This window comes from Juglans microcarpa x Juglans regia, chromosome 4S (assembly GCF_004785595.1).
Source record: "Juglans microcarpa x Juglans regia isolate MS1-56 chromosome 4S, Jm3101_v1.0, whole genome shotgun sequence".
Lineage (NCBI taxonomy): Eukaryota > Viridiplantae > Streptophyta > Magnoliopsida > Fagales > Juglandaceae > Juglans > Juglans microcarpa x Juglans regia.
The window spans coordinates 19730696-19753522 of record NC_054601.1 but is presented as its reverse complement, the minus strand read 5'-3'; the positions used below and the strand labels follow the sequence as shown (position 1 = coordinate 19753522).

General features: G+C 36.2%; 1 protein-coding gene across 1 annotated transcript; it reads right to left on the bottom strand.

The window, feature by feature from the left end:
- Positions 1-797: 797 nt before the first annotated feature.
- Positions 798-21137, bottom strand: LOC121262106 (aspartyl protease family protein 1-like). The gene is made up of 12 exons (XM_041164524.1): positions 21126-21137; positions 20967-20995; positions 18636-18638; positions 4445-4583; positions 3628-3860; positions 2867-3091; positions 2609-2744; positions 2446-2519; positions 2259-2358; positions 2119-2182; positions 1054-1125; positions 798-961 (listed from the first exon to the last, which is right to left on the bottom strand). Exons 1-12 carry the CDS (start codon positions 21135-21137, stop codon positions 876-878), a joined length of 1173 nt encoding a protein of 390 aa, XP_041020458.1. The 3' UTR covers positions 798-875.
- Between the last annotated feature and the right edge of the window lie 1690 nt (positions 21138-22827).

Here is a 22827-nt window from a genome sequence, read left to right as displayed (position 1 = left end):
ATACTTATCAATTCAAACATCTTGTACACTATATTTCTTATCAAGAGCATTCCAAATTTCTTTGGCAGATTTAATGTGTAAGTAAACATCAAAGATGTATCACTTAAACGATTTAGAATCATACATTTACACATGATATTTTTTCTTCATAGGTTTGCAATTCAACAGTACGTGTGGCTTCATGTAAGTCATTAGAAGAATGATCATTTTCAATAACAAAATATAATCTAAGCATAGTTAGAAAGATTTTCATCTTTTTTGCCAATGTTTAAAATTGACTACTTCTAATTTCTTGAATGCAATAGGTTCATTAAAAGTCATGGTGACAATCAAATAATTAACGCTACATCTCAAGTTTAACAAAGAGAATCTATACTCAAAGAATGTTGGGAAAATATGGATAATTAAAGATATATGTGAAAACGCTTGGTAAACTAGAGATTAAATTAAAATTGACAAGAACAAATTAAAAAAAGAGAACCCGATTTCGAGGCACGTTGTGAAAGATGCTTTTCTCAGAGTAGATTCCGTCGTCTTCATATCTAAACATGCGTTAGGCTTCTTGATAGTTTACTCTCAAGATATAATAATGTCGGTTTCCCTTTAATCTCTTTTTTAGTGTACACAAAAGGAGGTCTTCAAACCCAATATAAAATAGCCAAAGCCAAAAAAAGGAAGACAAAATGGAGGAGGAAGTGTTTATCTAATTTTCCAGAGAATTTGGAGTCTAAATTCATGAATGGGGTTCCCTATTTGTATAGAATGAAGGACACTTGAATGATCGTAACTCTAAAGACCAACACATGTTTCCTCCTAAATCTAAACGACGGTGTTGCCACAAGTGTTTGAGAGTTGTTTCTTGTGCTTCCTGTGGCTTACGGGTCGACAGGATGAGCAGGGGAGACAACCGGAGGTTGTGATGGGCTGATAGGTAGGTTGTTCGAGGTTTGATCATTGTAACCTGGTGACAGCAAGTCTCACTAGAATCACTAAACAAATTTACCAAAAGAAGAGAAATGTGCACTGAAAAAAAGAAAATAGAATCACACTCACAGTTAGAATCCTTCCAACCCAATACCATCCTCTCGCGATCAAAAACTATGCGATAGCCAGTCATAAAGTTTTCTGGATGAAAATAAATAAATTCATAGAGTAAGTGGCCATTTATCAATTCAAATACATAAGCATGCAAAATGGCTTTCAATGATACATGGGGCCAAGAAAATCCGGGTGATGAAATTCATGGCATGATCAATGATGCAATGATTAAAAATGGATATCGTAGTTGTTTTTCTTGTGCGAATCTAAGGCCTCATTTGCATTTAAAACCTACCTCAACTCATCTCAACTTTCTTATCTCATCGTTACAACTTTCTCAAAGTTCAATATAAAATATAATAAACAATTCAATTTTTTCAAATTCTAAAACAATTTTTTCAAATTTCTACATAAAATATAATAAGTAATTCAACTTTTATTCTACTATTCACAGACCATCTCAACTCATCTCTGAATCCAAACCACTCCTTAATGACTGATGAAAAGAGCGCAGCCAACGCTGACAAACTGCCCTGAAATATGAACCCTTGCATTGATGCATCTTACTGTGTAAACTCCATCTCTCCAAATTGGAGACAACCGAACAAGTGCCTTGGCATTTTAACAATCTTGCAGTGGCAACACAAGTCTAAGCAGGGAGGGAGGACAAAACTGGGAAGGAAGTCTATTTGGCTATTCATTGAATTGATCATACACAAGATGCTCTGCCTTTGTAGATCTAACCTTTTCACCTAAAAGATGCAAGTAACTATCCCTCACCCTCAACCCCCCGCCTCCCAAAAAGAAACCAAGAAACCACTTCCATCAATCCAGGAAGTAATTTTATTCTCCCCAAAAAGGAAAAAATCAAAAGAAATTCATTCAAGTACTTCTGTGCTTTTTATGAACTTCAGACTTCATTATGGACAGAATTTCAACCAGCACAAGTATGTCCAATTTCCACAAAATATATAAAATTCCAAACTGACAGAAAAACATGAAAATGCAGCACAAAAAGGTTAAAATAAGCAAAGTTCTTGCTCAGGAAATAAGAAAGGTTACTGATAAATAGATACTCACGTCCTATGATGTCTATATTAACATCGCTTTTGTGAAGACCCAGACAATACAAAACCGCACCATCCTGGAGATTAGAACATTAAATTTTAGCACAACTCAAGCAGGAATAGGAAATTAAAGTTTTGGAAGTGAGATCACACCTCGGTACTGACAATTACAGTTGGATCATTGAGAAAATATCTGTCTTCCCCTTTCATTGTCAGATTCACATCAGGAATTACATAACTGGTTTGATTTGCACTGCATATAAAGTGGAAGTCAGTGCCTCAGACTTGAAAGGGCAACTAATACAGAATAGCAATAGGGTTTTCTCCAGATATAGATGACCTCAAGTAATAACAGTATTCAAAAGGCATCTGGGGATCAGATGTATGCCGTTTCTCTTGAATCTGGGAATTGAACTGTAAAACAGCATTTATTATAGATCTTATATATTATAGAAAAGCAACTCCCAATAATATTACGAGACGGTGGTATTTGAAGAACTTACACTCTCAGAAATAAAAGTATAAGCTGGATCCCTTAGGCTAGTAAACGATGTACCAGAGTCAAAGATTGCACTGAACTCCAACTCAGAAGAATTTTGTCCCACGGTTATTTGAGTGATGCTGATGTTATAAGTTGGACTGATAAAAAGTTCCCAAGGGAAATCAGTATTAGCATGGGATTCAGATCAAAGAGACGTCTTCTTGCCAAACTAAATGAACTTTCACAACAGTATTTGAAATATCAATTAGTGACAACTTACTGTGATTGCCTAATATTGAATGGTGTTTCTCGTTGGTCTGAGCTGCCATTATTTCCAAAACTGATTCTACCAACCCCATCACGTCCAAAACACAAGGCAAAAGAATTTGAAGCTAGCCCATTTCTTGCTAAGGTGCTGGGAACAGATATATCCTCAATGCCAAGTCCAAATAGACCGTTTGGTGCCGCACCCTCCAAAAAAATACCAGTTTGATTTTGACCACAACTGCAAACAAGTAAAACGTAAGATAACAAGGCCCATAAATAAATGAAAATTCCTGAAAATATCTGATCATCAGGTAAAAGACAAGCGGCAACTTCAAGAATAAGCAAGTAATGCTAGCCAATTAATGGAGATAAAAAGAGTTGGTGATCATACTAAAGAGTCAGATAAAAGAGTTGATGCTGATATTCTTTTTAATTTTTCACATTTTCTCTTCTTATATGAAGAAAGATTTCTAGTGAATCATTAAAATCCAGGCAATACAACTACTTGACAATCCTCATAAATTATCATTCCTACTAAAGGAAAAAGGCCATACCAGACTCCAAATTCATCATCCAAATGATTTTCATTTGTCAATATATGCAATTCTCTAGATTTTGTATTATACTAACCGGAAATTATTGAATTATAATCCGGTTTCTAAATGTTGATATCGCTGTAGATATAACCAACATTATATTCACTATAAAAGGCCACATTGAGGTTTCAAATATTTCCTCCAAAATTTCTCGGTAGCGAAGCAATGAAGAACGTACCCAAAAGTAATCGGAGTGTCAACAGCTTTTTGTTGATCATCATCTGTAATTAAGTGCAAAATATCCTCTACAAAGATCCCAGTTGATGAAGTGTTACTAGAAAGATACGATACGTTATAAGGACAGTTACTATTTGCTGAAGGGCATTGAGTTTGTCTGCACAAAGTGCTGTCGCAGGAAACATTTTTGCTTGTTGATGAATTACTAGGACTGTAGATGCTGAGGTCTATTATCTGCTTGATAAAAGAAACCGAGTAATTATCAAAGAATTCAGGACCTGAAGAAAGCTTCTTTCACAAGCAATCCAAAAACAACCAAATACTCGGAAAACACAAGTCCAAAATAAAAAAAAGGTAAGATTCTGCTGGTCAGATCATAAGATTTCAGTCAATATGCACTTCACTATTTTCTCTGGATGTTAATGAATAACAAAAACTTCTCATATAGTTCCACATTGGTAGAACTTGCTGGGGATGTCGAGGAAAACTCGACATACACTGAGTAAGGACAAAAATACTCAATGCGTCATTTGGAAGTAAGAGTTGACTTTCCCTTCATCTCGCATCTATGTTAAATAACTTTATCATGGTAGATTCAACAGAGTAATGGAAAGTCTAGATGATAGCTTTAAGCACGACTGCAATCAACAATGAGTAGGGTAACCATAACTTTGTTGAATGTATGTAGTAGCAAGTCGCACCTTTCAGACCCACCCAATACATATTTTAGGAGAGAAAGATAACACAATCTAATTCAGAGATACATGATTCCACGACAATAAATAAATAAATAATGAATTTAAAAGTTAATAACATACACTTGATGATGTCTGCAAGGCAGTTACGCAACTTCCTGCCATACAATCGCATGGTAGCCAGAACAGATCACTGCCTGTGTCCAATGCCACCAAAAATGATAAAGTTGGCGTCCCCACAGAAACATTGGCATAGTGCAAACTGAAACATAAGAATCGCCGTAGAACCTTCAGTCCTTGTTTGTTAAACTTACAACTTTTCTACACTCTTTTACAATTCTTTTTTGAAATGGCTGTTTGCCGCAATTACGTAAAACGAAAACTATTTTTAATGAAGTGGCAAGATTGTATTGGTTGATTGTAAAATGTGTTATAAAATAGTTATCAATACTCCACCTTAGAGCATCCTATCCCATTTCCTATATCACTATTATCCCTAAATTACAAGGAAGAATTTAGGAAAAAGTTCTTACATTATTTTTCACTCCCATCTTTCCCTTGGCTTCTGGGTTGACGCCTTCAGCATTGCAGCTTACATTATCAACTGCTTGCCCACACCGCTTCTTGGAGGTAAGTCCCCCTTCAAGCTTCTCTATGGTTCTTCACCCAACTATGAAAATCTTCATCCTTTTGGTTGTCGTGTTTATCCTTGTCTGCATGATTATATGCCAAACAAATTTTCTGCTCACAACATCCCTTGCATTTTTTTTTTGGGTTACAGTCCTTCTCATAAAGGGTTTCGCTGTCTTGACACCACTACATCTAGGCTATATATCACCCGACATGCTCAGTTTGATGAAACCTATTTTCCCTCTCATTCCAGCTCTCACGCTCAGCCCATATCATCCCTTAATTTCTCCAATTTTCTTGAACCCAATCCTCTCCATACCGACCTCACTCCCTCCTCCACTATGCACCATTCCTCACACATTACTCCATCCGGATCTAACCCGTGTACTATTTGTACTGACCCAATGTATGAGTCTTTGCAGGTTCCTCATTCTCTTGTAGGTCCCTCTTCATCGGTCCAGGATCCTAGCCTGTCTTTTGTTGAGACTATCATTGATTCTCCTGCTCCTGCTCACACTGCTATTCTAGCATTTCGTTGGGTTCTCACCTGATGCTCACACGACAAAGATTGGTATTTTCAGGACTCGTCATCCGGCAAATCTTAGTGTTCTGGGCTCCTCTGGACTTCTCTATGCTCTTCTTGCATCTACTGAGCCCAAAGGCTTCAAATCTGCTGCTAAGAATCCTGCATGGCTTACTGCCATGGATGATGAAGTTCATGCCTTGCAAAACAATCGCACCTGGATATTGGTCCTTCAGCTTGCTAACACCGACATTGTGGGTTCCAAATGGGTGTTTCGAACCAAATATCTACCTGATGGATCCATTGAGCACCTCAAAGCCCACCCTGTTGCCAAAGGCTACACTCAGGTACTTGGACTTGACTATACCGACACTTTTTAGTCCTGTTATCAAGGCCACTACTATTCGTGTTGTGCTTTCTCTTGCTGTTACTAATCGATGGCCTCTTCGCCAACTGGACGTAAAAAATGTCTTTCTCAATGGTACTCTCACTGAAACTGTTTATATAGAGCAATCTCCTGGATATGTTGATCCTCGCTACCCCAACCATGTCTGTCAGTTGAAGAAAGCTCTCTATGGTCTCAATCAAGCTCCTCGCACAGTGCTTCAGTTCCTTTCTCATTACACTTGGTTTTTCTTACAACCGTGCTGACACTTCTCTTTTTGTGTTTCATCAGCATTCTGATATTATTTATCTGCTCCTTTATGTTGATGAAATTATCATTACTGGCAACAATTCTTCTCTTCTTGACAGCTTCACTTGCAAGCTTAATTCTGAGTTTGCTATCAAAGATTTGGGTTCCCTCAATTATTTTCTTGGTTTGGAAGCTACCTCCACTACTAATGGTCTTTTTATCAGTGAATTGAAATATGCACAGAATATCCTTACTTGGGCCCAGTTACTTGATAGCAAGCCAGTTCACACTCCCATGGTCGTCTCCCAACACCTGACTGGAAATGGTTCCCCTTTCTCGGACCCCACTCTCTACAGATTTCTTGTTGGTGCACTACAATACTTGACCATCACACGGCCCGACATTGCTCATGCTGTCAATTCTGTCAGTCAGTTTCTGCATGCTCCTACTATAGATCACTTTCTTGCTTATAGCGTATTCTTCGCTATGTCAAGGGCACTCTTCACTTTGGTCTTATCTTTCGCTCTTCTGCTGTTTTTGGTGCTTTAGTTGCTTACTCTGATGCTAACTGGGCTGGTTGTCCTGACACTCGTCGTTCTACCTCAGACTACTCTATTTATCTTGGCGATAATTTGGTCTCCTGGAGTGCAAGAAGCAACCTACTGTCTCCCATTCCAGCTGTGAATCTGAATATCATGCTCTTGCGACCACCGTAGCTGAACTTCTCTGGCTCATGCACCTCTTTTAGGACCTCAAGGTTCCCCTCTCACAGAAGCCACTTCTTTTATGTGACAATAAAAGTGCTCTCGTTCTAACCCTGTCTCTCACAAATGGGCTAAGCATGTTGAACTCGATTATCATTTCCTTTAGGAACTTCTTGTTGCTGGAAAACTTCGGACGCAGTATGTGCCTTCTCACCTACAGGTTGCTAATCTCTTCACCAAAAGTGTTCCTCGCCCTCTCTTTCAATTCTTTCGAACCAAGTTTCATGTCTGTTCCAATCCGATGCTCAGCTTTGGGGGGGGGGGGGGGGGGTGTGTTAAGGAAACTATGCCTTAATTCAAGGCCTCATATCTTTTACCTTAATTCTAGGAATTCCATTGTACAAATTGATTCTAGTTTCCTTTTATGTAATTAGATGTCATGTAAATATTGAATATATATAGAAGCATACTCACCACGTTTGAAGTGTGGTGGTTTGATCAAATTGCCTCCTCTTCATACTTGCATTTTTCATTTCCTTCCTAGAGAGCAACCCGAGAGAGAGCGCCTTGGAGAGAAAGTTTGGAGCTAGTTCCTTTGAATTTTACAACTTGTAAGTTTCATTTCTTAACTCAAATCTCTTTCATTTTTATTATACTTGGAGTCTTTGAGTTATCCTAAGAGAGTTGGTTAATTTTTATTGGAAGTTTGAAGCTTGCATGATGGTAATTGGTGGTGGTGGTGCTTGGTTTGGAGTATGTTGTTAAGCCTTGGGAGTTTATGTTGTTTTGTTGAAAAGTCTTGAAAATTTCGGTGCTAGCTATAAAACTGGAGGTAGAACTCCAGTCTTTCTCTGGGTATTTCTTTTCTTTTCTCTGGGTTTTGTTCCGTATCAGCCCCGAATGAGCCCTTGCGTTTTGTGCAGTTTTTATAGGCCTGGAAGTTGGAAATCTAAATTCCGTCTCATACACGTACGTTTGCCTCTAACTCCTTATTCCGTGCGTCCAACACCAGCGGTTTTGCTTCTCTTTATCTTTTTTTTCTCTTCCTTCTTCATTTTACGTTAACGTCCATAATTTTTTACTACTCCTGTAAGGAAAATAAATATTTTAAAAATAATAAAAATATAAGAATTAACATTTTATAGTTGTGATAATGTTTATTTAAAATAATAAAATTATGTACAATTCAGTTATTATCACACTCCCTAATCAACTTATCGCTAGTCTCTAACAATTAAAGTGACTAAAAAGTACTAAAGTTAAAAAACTTTTTTTTTTTTTTCACTTTCCTTAGCAAAAAGTTTATTGAAAGTTCAAAACACTACAAATACTAAACATGCCTTTAATACTCATGTGAGTTAATGTTTTAGCCTACACAAACACACCCCTTGGTTTAGAATAAACATAACTCGAATTTCTATCTGAAAGTATGTTTCAACTCAAATCTCATTAGGGTGTACACTCGACAAATGAAATCATTCTGAATGGCGTATAACATCTTAGGAAAGTACGTAATATGTGAGTGAAACAATGTAAGCAAGATAAAATATCACACATATAGATTATAAGAAGAAACGCTTTGTAAGAAAAAAAATAGTTTCATCAAAAGATTCTAGGAATAGCATTTATGCCCCCTTTTATGATACAGTCATGTCAATATCTATCGAGTAATACTATATGCAGTTGCGGAATACGTAAACGCCGTACAGTCGTTTTGAAAAAGAGTGAAGTCTATTAATAAAAAAATAATTTTTTTTTCATATGGATTCCGTATATATTCGTTTTTTTCAAAGTAATTGCAAGGCGCTTGCACACTTACGACTGCAACTATCATTTTTCATAGCTAAAATATGCAATCATGCATCATAATCAATAATTGAACTTTCAACTCTCTTTGACATTTTTATCAATTTTTCAATGAAGCACTATATTTTTCAAGGTACACTTCTTCAACTTGACCATCTTTTTTTCTTTTTCTTTTTTTTTTCTTTTTTTTTTTGGCGTTTTGCTTTCATATTTTTCTACTATTTTTTGTTTTTTTGGCAATCCGCAAACTTTCACTGCACTGATGTAGATTGAACAAGTCTATTCTTGAAACACTTTGAAAAAAGGTTTAGAAAGAAAAGCGAATCAGTATGCTCAACGAGGTTACTAGCGGCAATGTATCAAGAAAAGAAAGTTGAGGCTTAAAATAAATAAAAATGACCTAATGTCATCTCTCACATACTAGCATAATTCTTCAACCTCCATGACTTTCTGGTATTAAAATGTGGCCTAAAAAATTGATTTTGCATTCAACCCAAAGAAGGAATAATGAGACTAAAATAACTTTTTTTCTTTATTTTTTTTGCCCTTCCATTTGAAAATTTAGTGTAGAAGAGAAATAACCCTCTAAAAAAAATGGTTTGGCTCAAAGCTCACAAGGGTCAATAGTCTCCACAATGTTATTTTCAAGACTTTCTAACAACATTTATCCATAAAAAATAGGCCATGTATGTGTCACTACGTGCTTGTGTAATAAAGTGAGCATGAGTCCTGATACATGTTAGACAGCATATGGGCAGATTATTCAAGATGTCAAAGAGAATTTGAAAGAGTTGAATGGTTGGAAGATCAGTTTTGTAAGAAGAAAAGAAAACGAGGTAGCTCACATCTTAACAAAATTGGCTTTGTCTTTAGAAGAAATGCAGTGTTGGATTGAGGAAGGGCCTGATATGATTTCTAGTAAGTTAGAAGTTGAAAAACTTTGTATTGAGTAATTCTTATGAATGAAAGTTGTTCAGTTGTCAAAAAAAAAAAAAAACTCTTTATATAGAAGTATATAGTAGAATGAACTCCAACATAAACTTGTGGTAAGGATTTTTTTTTAATTTAATTTTTTAAGACAAAAATAATGATGACACAAAATGAAGAAAAGAAAATATAACAAACAAATAATACAGACATAATTCACATAGAAAAACTCCCCAAACTTAAATTGAACATTGTCCTCAATGTGAAGATTATATGCTCAAATAGATGTATTCAATGTACACAACCAAAATATATTAAGGACATGAGAATTCATAACAATAGACGTGAGCGAAGAGATAATTACCTGATCAAACTGATTATTGAGAATCTAAATCCCGCAAATATCAGCTAAAAATAAAAGAAAAAAAAAACTCTATTAAAACAAAGATCAATTGAGAATGAAAAGAGTTAGAAAAAATTTAATATTTAATATTAAAAATATCACAATTTTTACAATTTTCAATCTCATCTGTTCCATTTGGATACACTATTCAATATCAAGGACTTCTTGATATTGCAATTTTTTTTTTTTTAAATATAACTAACTACAACTAGTAGAAGAATTATAAACGTGGTCAATATTCAATGTATTTTCCTAATCAAGTCTCTGACAATGGTACTAAAAACTTGTAATGAAATTTTAATCATACTCGCAAGTACACGAGCTGTACCGAAGTATAATTTAGCAAGAACGAGATCGAACCTAGAGGAACTCGTAAAAAGATAGGAAACCAATCGAATATACACAAAATAAATTTTAATATTGTTTAGAAAGATGAGTTCTAAAATAAACTAAGAAGTTAAGAACTAAACAATTAATTAATCAAAGGAAGAAAAAAAATAATTTAATGAACTAATCACAATAAAAAGATTTAAAATAAATTTTAAAAATAGAAATTAAACAAACCATGAATAAACTATTAATGGAGAATGAATCCATCTCATTCATAATAATATATTTATGATATTTGATTTTTTCCGAACATTTACGTGATAATTTAGAAATCAATCTTATTATTATAGAAAATATCATCTTTGAAACCATTTACATTTAAAGAAAATATCTAAAATATATTCTTCTTCGTTCAAAAATTTAAAATCAAGTCGGCACTTTTATCTATTAAAACAAATCACAAAATATATTAGATTTTATTTTTAACAAAATTATAAATCAGGCTGTCAACTGTTTAATATTATTCTTGATCTTAAGAAAAACATGATTGAACTCATATCAATAATTCTATATCTCTCAATTATTATGAAGTAAGAACAATGGATCGTTAAACACATAGATAGTTGGGAAAAGATAATCTCATAAATAATATTACTAATCTTTAATAAGGTTTCATTCTCAACCTTAGTTGAAAACTTAGCTAAACATGTTCATGAAAATAAACTCTAAAATTTGAACATTAATAAACATCAAAGCAGTATATAAAAGAAACTAAATAAAAATAAAAATTACAATGCTTTCATATCGTGAACATAGTTGTAAAACTAGGGTTCTACTCCAGTTTTTATTTTCTCTGGATTTCGTTCCGTATCAGCCCCGAATGAACCCTTGCATTTTGTGCTGTTTTTATAGGCCTGAAAGTCTGTTTATTTATGGAAGTTGGAAACCTAAATTCCGTCTCGCACACGTTTTTTTTTTTTTTTTTCTTTTCACTTTAGCATCAGTTTTGACTCTTATTTCTTTTTTTTGATAGAAAATGATAATATCATTAATTAACAGAAAAAAAAAATGATTACAGACAATTATCAAGCCATGAGACTTGAGAAATACAGTCTGGAATACAATTTTACCAAACATCCATACTATCAACCTTAAAAGTATTTCTAGCCAACTTATGAGCTACCATATTGCCCTCCCTATATACATGGGAAAACATACAAGTAGCAAAACATGTAGCAAGCTTCTTGATCTCATAATATAACACACCTAACAGAGAATTAGTCATGCTATCATCATTGAGGGCGTAATACTTAACAAACTGTTACTCTCCACAAGAATATTTGAGACACCCATATTGGCACATTGTTGCAAACCTATAAAGATGGCAACACTACAAGAAATTGGCTCAGTTGCGGCGATATTTGGTCTGCTGGAATTAATATCGCCGCAATAAGTCATGTGTCACGGCGACTTCTTGGTCGACGCGGCTTCCAGCCCGTAACTTTTCTTTTTTCTTTTTTTGCGGCGATTTTAAATTATTTTGCTGCGAAAATATTCGCCGTAAATATTGTTTTTATTTTTACAGCGATTTTGAAGATAGTAGCGGCGATATAAACCGCCGTAAAATGTCAAAATCTAATGCCGACGCTGTTTTTTGCTGCAAATCTCCAATTAATGTAAACGGCGCCAATACCTCCACATAAAATCAGTTTTCCCCCAAATTCGGATTTCCCCTCAAATCGCGATTACCTTCGTCCCCATTTTTGCCTACCAGTCAGACACACGCCCCTGTTTCCACTCGGTGATTTAGGAGCTGATAAATTTCTCTCTGTTGCATTCTTCGTGCGTTTCTTGGTTCTCCTTTCGCGGAATCCAGGCCCCTCATTCCAGACTTTGAGTTCGAAACAAAGTCTGTGCCTCACCGTCAACCACGTGGAGAGATTGTTTTCGGAAGCCCAATATCGGCGGCGATTATAGTCCATCGAGACGGTGGGGACTATCTTTCATGCGTCGCAGGTATTTGGTTGTTCCCTTTACTGCAAATAGCTCTCCCCCTTCATCCCCGCATGATTTCTTTATTGCAAAAATTATGCATTTTGGTGGGTACTGATTTGTTGTGTCTAAAGTCTCTACAGTCTTAAAGGGCGTGTAAGCATCCAAATCATCTGAGTGATCCTTTTTTTCTTGATCTGTAGCTTATGGATTTTTTCTGCTTCGTTTGGTTTATTCATGGCCCCTTCACTGGTGCATTGTTTGTGTTGGTCTCCTTGGACTATCTTTGAAGTTCAAAACTGTCCAGTTTCAAAATTAGTGAAAATGATGGGTAAATGAAGTCACAAACTGTATGGCCGTTCCAAAGTGATGCAGTTAAAGGAAAGGAAATGTCTGAGTGTCGGTTAGCTTGATAGGTTAACTCATTGTAGATGCTAGGAATAGAAAGGCCAGCAGGAGAGATTATTAGTTTAGGTTGTTGGAGGATGCCATGGATAGGGAAAAAAATTTGGCTTGAACCTGCCTGCTTGGAATACCAAGTTAAAAGGCAATTCTTTTGCGGAATAAATTCTCTGTTTCCACAAGTTAGAATATAAAGAGTTTACATGATAAGATGATATTTGTACAACAAAGGATATGTACTGCAGATTTTCAGCTCTAGTTATAAACTTTACTTAATTATCTTTTGTGGCTATATTTCCTGAACAGAGGAGTTGGAACTGATCTTATGTTTGTAACTGTGTAGATAAGTCTTGAGTCGTGACAACTGTTTGAGTCTTGAGTTGTGACAACTGTCTTGGTATTTTTTTTTTCATATTAAGATGTGTTCGGCCTTTTGGTTTTACGATGTTCTAATCTTTGCTATCATTCATTACTTTGGATTGTTGATGACATCACAAGAAAAACTGATAGCATATCACTGAAATGAAAACCATTTTAAGTTGATGTATGACAAGAAGAAAGCCAGATCAGAGAACCAAAAGAAATAATACATGCAACCTTACATTTACTGTAATGAATGTGACACAACACCAAACTTAATTGTTTTACCCACCTATAACCCCTCCTTTTTATTTTTAATCTGGCCTTTATTGGCACTTTGTTAACTGAGTGACTGCAGGATCTTGAGGTTGTGATTGTCTGCTCTTTATCCAGGAAAAATAGGAAAAAGTTAACAATAAAGCTAATTACTTTCAAAGTTTCATGGCTGAGAAAACATAAAGGATTTTTTTCCTGAAAATGCAATTAATTACTTGCTAAAGATTGAGGTTTTGATTTTTATCATTACGAAACCTGATAAACCAAAAAAATAAAAAAAATAAAAAAAATAAAATAATAAAAAAAGGCATTAACTGATATTGTGATTTTCTTTTTTTTTTCCTATTGTTGGTGACATGGGGCTTCATGCATATCTTAGTTTCATGCATTAGCTGATCTCCACCTGTTGTAGAAGGGTACTTATCATGTGCCCATTTGCATGTCAGGCGCCACGATCGTTCCTTTTATTTCTTCTCTAAGCCTTTTGACCTTTCTGCCTCTTTGCCATCCACATAATACATTAGGGTCATGCTTATACTATAGATATGTTCTTCCCAATTTTGGCATTATTAAACTAATAGATGCATGCACAAAACTTTTTAAATAAATTTTCCACGTCTCCCTTTATGTGATCTGTTTGTTCTGGCCATCATCTACACGTAAAAGTTAAGTTATTGTTTTTCTTAACTGTTTGAGTCTGAGTAGGATCCAAAACATTTTCCAATTCCTGCTATATTCAAGTGCAGAATTTTAACGGCGAAATCGTTGGTACTAGCTTAGTTATCCTTATAGTATGATATACTTGTCTTTGTCTATTTTAATGAAGCCCCTTTCGTCCAAACATCAGAATAATCATTACCTTCTTTTCATTTTAGCTAAGTTTTGCAATCAAATACAATCTTTATTGCGTCTGGATATTTGAGTATAATACTATTATTAATCAAGACCTGTGATAGTCCAGCACGTTTGGTTATGTATATTCGTTGAACTGATTATAGTTATTATACATGCAAATATTTAATTGTTTACTTGAACTGATTATAGTTAGAATACATTCATGTATTCTAACTATATACTTACTTCAATTTAAAGTTTCTTTGGTGCTGATCAGCAGTACCCCCGGCCATTCCTTTACCCTCCTTTAATTCTTTTGTTTCATTTGTCCTTCTACATTCTTTTGGTTTTAATTATAGGTTGTCGTATTATGGTAAACCAATCAGTGGGTCTTTTATCTAAAAATTGGTTGCCTCATTTCTAATGTAAAAGTGTATTTTTTTTTTAATATTTTGATTTTTTTGCACTTGCGGTCAAAGTGAGCGGTTACTTTGAGGGATAGAGTAGCAGCACCCTTTTATTTTTTTTTTCTTCTTTCTTCTTCTTGATTGGATTGCAGGAAATTAGTTAGCTAGCTTCCAATGACATGCATGGTAAAATGTGTTTGTACTTCTAATTGGTTTTAATTAATCATCTTCCTCATGATCATATAGTAAAAATTTTGTCCAAAAATTTCCTCGAGTTGAGAAAATCGTCGTGACAATTATTTGCAGTGATAATATTCTTTGCGGCGACGACGCATCCGCAGAAATAGCTGATAAGGCGACGAAAAATGAAATCGCCGTGATAAGCATCGCAACTTTTTCGGCGACCAATATCGCCGTGGATTATATTGTAGCGACGATATCACAATATCGCTGGGATAGTATCAAAGTTTTTTGCAGTGATATTCAGGATTATTTACGACGATATATGTCGTCGCTTTAAATTTTTCGCAACGATATTGGACCAAACAGAAAGACTCTTTTGCGGCGTGCATGTCATTATTTTGGGGCAAATAAAACGCGCCGGTAAAAGTCTAATTCCCAGCTAGTTTTGGCGTTCGCTGCGATTTATCAGAAAATGCATCTTTATTTCGTCAAACGGGCAGTGATCTAAAAATCGATGGAATTAATCACCTGCAGCGATTAAGGTATGTATAAGCGGCGATTTTGAGCGCCGCAAAAACCAGCATTTCTTGTAGTGCAAGTAGCTCTATCCCCTCTGAACCCTCCATCGGAATTTCAACTCTACTAAGTGCCATAAGGATTCTACCATTTTCGTCCCTCAACAGTGCCCCAACACCTACTTTATCCCATTCAGAAAATACAGCAGCATCAACATTCAATTTAAGCCAACCAGCTGGAGGGGGTTGCCATTTATAGTGTTTCAGAACCTGAACTCTTGTCTTGTGCCTAACTTGATCATGACTTCTTAGTAGAACAAATGCATTTTTGGCAACAATTGCGGGACCTAACAGCTCTTGATCATGCAAAAACTTGTTTCTTCGAAACTAGAAACCCCAGGCCAAAGCAAATAAAATATGCAACTTCTCATACATATTCCTCTCACAAAGTTGCAAAGCCATCTCAAATAATGACAGCTGTTTATCAAATATTAACTTAGGAAGATAAAAACTCCACACACCTTGAACAGCCCACAATTGACCATTGCATGAGTGATATCTTCCTTATCTAATAAACAAAATCTACAAGTATCATCTGTTAGGACATGTTTCTTCACCGAGTTCACAGCAGTAGGTAATCCATCTTTGCATGCACGCCATGCAAAATTGTTTATCTTATTCGGCACTTTCATTTTCCACAAATGTTTCTAGAATTTTTGTTGAGCTTGCATATTTGAAGATTCAGCACACTGAAGACCAAGTTAAGCATAGATGAATCTACAGTAGCTTCGTACACTGAACAGTCCAGTACGTTCATGAGCTCTAACCCTCCTATCTTCTACATTATCAGAACATAAAGGAACTTTGAGAATCTCTGAGACTATATTAGGATTGAAGAAAGTCCTAAGCTTTTGAACATCCCACACGTTTTCACTGCAAACAAACAAAGAATCAACCAAATCGGAATTAGTACCATCACTTCCAGCGACCCCTTTTGAAAGAGAGATGCCCTGGAATCCACTGGTCTTGCCATATAACAGACCCTCCCATTCCCTATTCTCCACCTACAATATAACAGACCTCCCATTCCCTATTCTCCACCTACAACCTGCATCTAGCCATTTTCGTGCCTCCCAAACACCCCTCCAAGTATAAGAAGGACATTTGCCTAAACCTGCCTTCATAAAACTGGTATGAGGGAAATCTTTAGCCTTTAGTAATTTATGTAGTAAGGAACCTTCATTTTGAGATAATCTCCATCCTTGTTTTGCGAGTAAAGGAAAATTAAAGCTTCTTAAATCTTTAAAACCCAACCCTCCATAGTTCTTTCTCTCACACAATTTAGACCAACTCAACCAATGAATTTTCCTCTCATTTCCTTTTTGACCCCACCAAAACCTTGAATCATACCTTCTAATTTGATACAAAAACTAGAAGGTAGAAGGAAGCAACTCATTGTATAAGTTGGGATGGATAAGGCAACTGCTTTCAAAAGAATCTCCGTACCACCTTGTGACAACAATTTCTCCTTCCAAGCTTGAAGCTTTTACCATACCCTTTGTTTTATAGACTGAAAAGCACTCTTTTTTGACCTCCCAATACCAGGTGGAAGTCCTAAATATTTTTCATATTATTGTATTTCACAATTACTCCAAAGATTCTTAATCTCATTCTGAGTATCCACACTCACATTGCCACTAAAAACAATAGTTGTTTTCTATTTATTAATTCTTTGGCATGAAACAGCTTCGTATCTTTGCAACAACAATTGTACCCTTTTGTTTTCTTCCACCTCCGCACGACAAAAGACAACACTATCATCTGCAAAGAGCATATGATTTATGTGTGGTGTCCCTCTATAAATCTTTACACCAGAAATTTCATTTCTAAGCCCAGCATTTCTTAATAAAGAAATCAGTCATTCAGTACAAATGAGAAATAAATATGGGAATAATGGGTCACCTTGGCTTAATCCTCTAGTTGGCATAATGGTACCTCTTGGCTTACCATTGATCAAAACAGAAAAAGATACAGATCCAATACAGTACATAATCAACTCAATAAACCTCAGATGAAACCCCATCACTTTCGTAACAGACTTTATAAAGCCCCACTCAACCCGATCATAAGTCTTGCTCATATCCAATTTCAAGGACATAAACTCCTTTTTACCTTTCTTTTTGTGCTTTAAGAAACTAACCAACTCATAAGCAATCAAAACATTATCAGAAATAAGACGCCCAGGGACAAAAGCACTTTGACTCTCACTAATAATACTTGGCAATACAAATTTGAATATATTAGAAATAACCTTTGCAATAAGTTTATAGACCACATTACACAAACTAATGGGCCTATAGTCTCCCATTTTAATAGCACACTTCTTCTTAGGAATTAGAGTAATATGAGTATGATTCAGTGTAGAAGGAAAAAAACCTGAATTGAGTGCTTGAAGTACTGCTGCTATAATATTGTCACCAACAACATGCCAATATTTTTGAAAAAATATTGGAGACGTACTATCAGGACCAGGGGCCTTTGTAAAATTCATTTGATTCAAAGTTTCCTTAACTTCATCAGCTGTGAACTCCTTCATCAAATCCAAATTCATCTGTTCAGAAACTTTCCCAGAGAATGATTCTAAGAAAGCCAAAGAATTAGCATCAACAGGCGAAGAAGTGCTTGTGAAAAGGGTTTGAAAATAGTCAAGAATAACCCTATCCCTCTGAAAACCTTCTTGACAATAGCCATTATCATCTTGGATCTTTAAGATTTGATTTTTCCTCTTTCGCTGAGATGCTTTCATATGAAAATACTTAGTATTACTATCATCCTCCTTGAGCCACAATGCCTTGGAACGTTGTCTCCACATGATCTCCTTTCTCTCCAACCAAAGCTGCACCTCACTCCTTGTAAAATTCATATCTTCTATAGGAACTATTTCCGGACCCCATCTCATGTAAACTGTGTAGAGTTCTTTGTGCTTTACTGAGCTGAGTTTGAACATTTCCAAAGTAATGTTTATTCCACCCCTGTAACTGAGTTCCACAATCTTTAATCAAACCAGAAACATCATTCATAGTAGCTGGACTAGCACACCTCCCCAAACACCTTTGATAATATCTTCACAATCTTCCAACCCACATGACCTCAAATTTGAAAGACTTTTTAACATAACGGGAAGAAATTGCACCCTCTAAATTTATCCAAATAGGTAACTGATCCGAATAAGCTACCACACCATGAGTTACTCACGAATTAGGAAAACTGTCCCACCTAACATAATTGACCAAGAAATTATCAATCCTTTCACTAATGCACTGATCCCGAACTCCCCTATTAGACCATGTAAATTTTGGACCCGAGAAACCCAAATCCCTCAAACTACAATCTTCAATAACCTCTCTGAAAGCATAAAACTGTCTTTTAGGCCTAGGTTTACCCCCACTTTTCTCATGAGAATACAACAATTCATCAAAATCCCCCATCACCAACCAAGGTTCATCATTAGCTCTACATAAAGATCTAAGCAAACTCCAAGTATTATGCCTTAGGTGAGTCTCAGGAAAACCATATATAGCAGTTAAATACTAGTGTCCCATTCTTAAGTTTGTATCTTTAATAACAACATCAACATGATTAGAAGAATAGTTAATAATAGACAAATCAACCTCAGCATCCAATGCAATACCCCCTTTTCTACCATGAGAACTAATAGCCAAACAATTTTGAAAACCTAACTTGTACTTACAGGATTCAACTTCACGAGTGGAGAGTTTGGTCTCCTGTAAGAACAATACTCCGGGTCCTTCCCTTTGAATTAAATCACAGAGGGTGCGAATGCCACGTGGGTACCCAAGCCCATGAGCATTCCAACTGCAAAGTTTCATGGCTGGTGCTAATCCACAGCCACCATCGATATCTCAGATTTTGTAACAGGAATCACACCATCATCAAGAGCTTGAGCTACTTGAAGACGCTTTAATGACCTCCCATTAGAATTACCCTCCTCCGTCGCCCCCTTTCTTTTTCTGGAAACCCCCTTCAATGAACCTCGCCCAGAAAGAACTTCCAGAGAACCAAAGGATGTCATTTCATGTAGCACTGAAGTGCGTTTCCACTTCTTACTACTAAGCCCATCAGGTTTTTGGATAAAACCCCCTTCCTGACCATCCGCCTTGTCATTAAAGCTCATCTGTTCTGGCCCACCACATCCAATAACACTACTGGAAACCTTACTCGACTCTATACCAGATGCCTTCAGAAGATCCATCTCATTAACAACCGTCCCTAACTTCTCGCCCACCTCAGACTTCCCATAATCGACACGTTCCTGTGAATCTACACCCTGGCCGACCGTAACTGCCATTGATTCAGGTTGGATTTTAGACGAAGAAGACACGCATCCTTCCACCACCGTATCAGACCCAATCTCGATCACATCCTTTCCCTTAACATCCTTAGACCCAAAAGCATGTTGAACTCCAGAGGTAGAAACTGAAGTGTGTTTTAATGGATTAATACCTCTGTTTTTCCCTACAGATGGGCGATCACCAAAACCACTACCTGCACGAAGCCACATACCATAAGGAAAATCCTTCACTATATGCAACTCAGATCCCCATATAGCATTGGCACACTCCCGCTCACTATGTCCCAAATATCCACACTAGTGGCAGAAATTTGGAAGTCTCTCACAAGAGAAGCGAACCCACACTAGTTCTCCACCTCCAATCATGAATTTTGAGCCCCTCAACAACAGTTTATCAATTGGCAAAGTAACTCGTACTCACAAAAACTCACCCCATTCCATCTCCCTTGCCTCCACATCCACTTCCTCAACAATTCCAATTTTCTCACCTAATAAACGACCAACATAATCAGTACGAGCCATTAAAGGTAAGTCATGAATCCTTACCCAAAATCAAGCCAACGTCAACTGAATGTGATGAGCTTGACTCCAAACATCAACTTCAGACATTAAAACCAAATGTTTATCAAACAACCAAGGATCCTCGTGGAGGATCTTTTCCTTAACCTTTATACTTTCAAACTCGAGGAGCATGAGAGTGGAATTCAAATCTCTAAACTTCACCCCCAACACCAAGTGCCAAGCTTTCCTCATCGTACTCTTTAAAACCTCTCTATTATGGTGCCTTGTAGTGAATAATTTCAAAATCAGACACTTACCACCACTCAAAAGAGCATCTGCCAACTTCTCAGGTTCCATCACCACCTCCGCATTTTCCTTCTCGGTCAATGAGGGACGCTGATAGAGATCATGGAGAGAGTCCTCCATTAACGACAAAAGACCTAACTCAAAGAAATAGGGCACTGCACAAACGGTAGTAGAAATGGCCTTTACGTTGATAACCTTCGGAAACCTAGAGAGGAAACCTTATTGTTATTTTAACATTTCTAACAGAAAACCAAATAACTAATATTTCTTTTCCAACTCTTATTTCTTTTGTTCCGTTCATCCAACATCAGCTGTTTTCCTTCTCTTCTTTTTTCATTTTTTCTTCTTCATTTCCTCCTTTTACGTTAACGTACAGAACTTATGTTTTTACTATTCCTGTCAGAAAAATAAAGATTTCAAGAAATGATAGGACTGGAGATTATTTCAATAAATATTAGGAGAGGCCCGATTACTTGGATCAGAGATTATTCAAGAAATGACAGAATAGGTCAAACTCAAACGACCGAGGATGGCTATGACCCAAAAGAGTTACGCCAACTTGGGAGTATCTTAAAGTGTCCTCAATCGAGGTGTAATTGGTCCAGTTCGATTTGGTTTTGGATATATTTTAGAACCGAACCAGTATATACATATTTTGAGATTTGAAGAACCAATACTGCACCGGTTATACCCCTAAACCGGTATTTTCATTTTTACCAGTTCTGGTCTGGTTTTTTCGATATATTACATAGAATATATATTATAGTATATAATAATATAGTGATATATTATAATATATAATATAGTGATATATTATAGTATTTGAATATATAGTGATAAAGTATTAGTATAACAATTAATACAATAGATTATAGTGATAATATATAGTTATTTATATAAGATTTTAAAATTTAATATTATATTAATTAGTAATTTATCATATAATACAAAATTATTTTATATATAATTATATATATTTTTCGTTAAATTGTGATATTTTATATATAATTATATATTATATATATAAAATATTTTATACAATATAAAAAATTAAAAAATATATATATGTGTACATGAACAAGTCCAGTGTTAGAAAAAAGAAAATCGAAACCAGGCCCATTTTGATAGACTTTGAGAAAAATGAAATGGGTACCAGACCGAACCGAAGCCGGGATCGGACCGGTTTGGTCCAGTCTGATTTATTGATTCACCGGCTATTTTTTTCACTCGTAGTCCCCAATGAAAGGTGTTAAAAGGTTTGGTTAAAGAGGACGTTGAGCCCAAGTTACATTAGACCATACCAAGTTGTAGGAAAGGTCGACCCTATGGCGTATCGAATTTTGTTGCCTACGGAATATGAAGGTATTTACAACGTGTTTCACATTTCCTCTCTTAGGAAAAATTTTGGGAACCAGCAGCCTCGAGTAATTGAACCAGATCTAGTCCAGCTACAATTGAATCTTGTGTACGAAGAAAGATTGGTATGTATCGTAGGTAGAAAGGAGTAGAGATTGAGATCTAAGGTCATACCCTTGGTCAAGGTGCAATGGGTGAATGCAAGAAATGAGGAGTTTGCATGGGAAAGTGAAAGAGTCACGCATGAGCAGTTCCCATATTTATTCGAGCCATAATTATGAGTTGTAACACACAAAGCAGGTGTAAGATGGACAATACACGAGGAAGGACAACAATAAACAGGTCATTATTTTCCCCTAAAACTCAAACTCAACATCAGTAAGCCTTAGAAGATGAAATGGTGTGAAAGAAGAAAACCACTCAGAAGGCAGCCATGCCACCCGAAATCATACGACAATTCTTATAAGAACTATGTGAGAGGGAAATGAGAGATACTGAATGATGATGGATGGAGAAGGAATGCCGTCGAAATGAAGAGTGTGCTCGGAAAGCTAGGAATCTAATATCTGAAATGTTGAATCACACTGGCATAAGTATGGCACATCAAGAAGGAAAAAAGACGTTTATGAAACTTGGCGAGCAAGATTAGGGCTAGAGTGAGGATTCACTAGGGGTGTCAACATGTGACACGACCCATGAACCCAACACTAAAACGACACGAAATTAGCGAGTTTGGAGTTGATGTTAACATATTCGGGTTAAATGGGTTGATCCGTTAAGACACGATTACTTAATGGGTTGATAACGTGTCAACCCGCTTTGACCCGTTTATAGAGTCAAAATTACCCTTATAACCTTAAACCTAAAAACTAAAAAAAAAACCCTAATTGAGAGACTCTCATCCTCGATATCAGATTCCCACACACTCAACATTCACGTCGCCCCCTCACTCTCAAGCTCTCCCACCTCCCTCGTTCTCCCTCTCTCTCATCTCTCTATCTCACTGTCGTTGGTTACCGTTCTCCCCCAACAAGCCTCTTATGAT

Coding starts and splice junctions, on each gene's coding strand:
- LOC121262106 (XM_041164524.1), bottom strand. Junction 2,520..2,608: donor ATACTTTTATTTCTGAGAGT/GTAAGTTCTTCA, acceptor GCTGTTTTACAG/TTCAATTCCCAGATTCAAGA. Junction 2,183..2,258: donor CTGTAATTGTCAGTACCGAG/GTGTGATCTCAC, acceptor TCTAATCTCCAG/GATGGTGCGGTTTTGTATTG.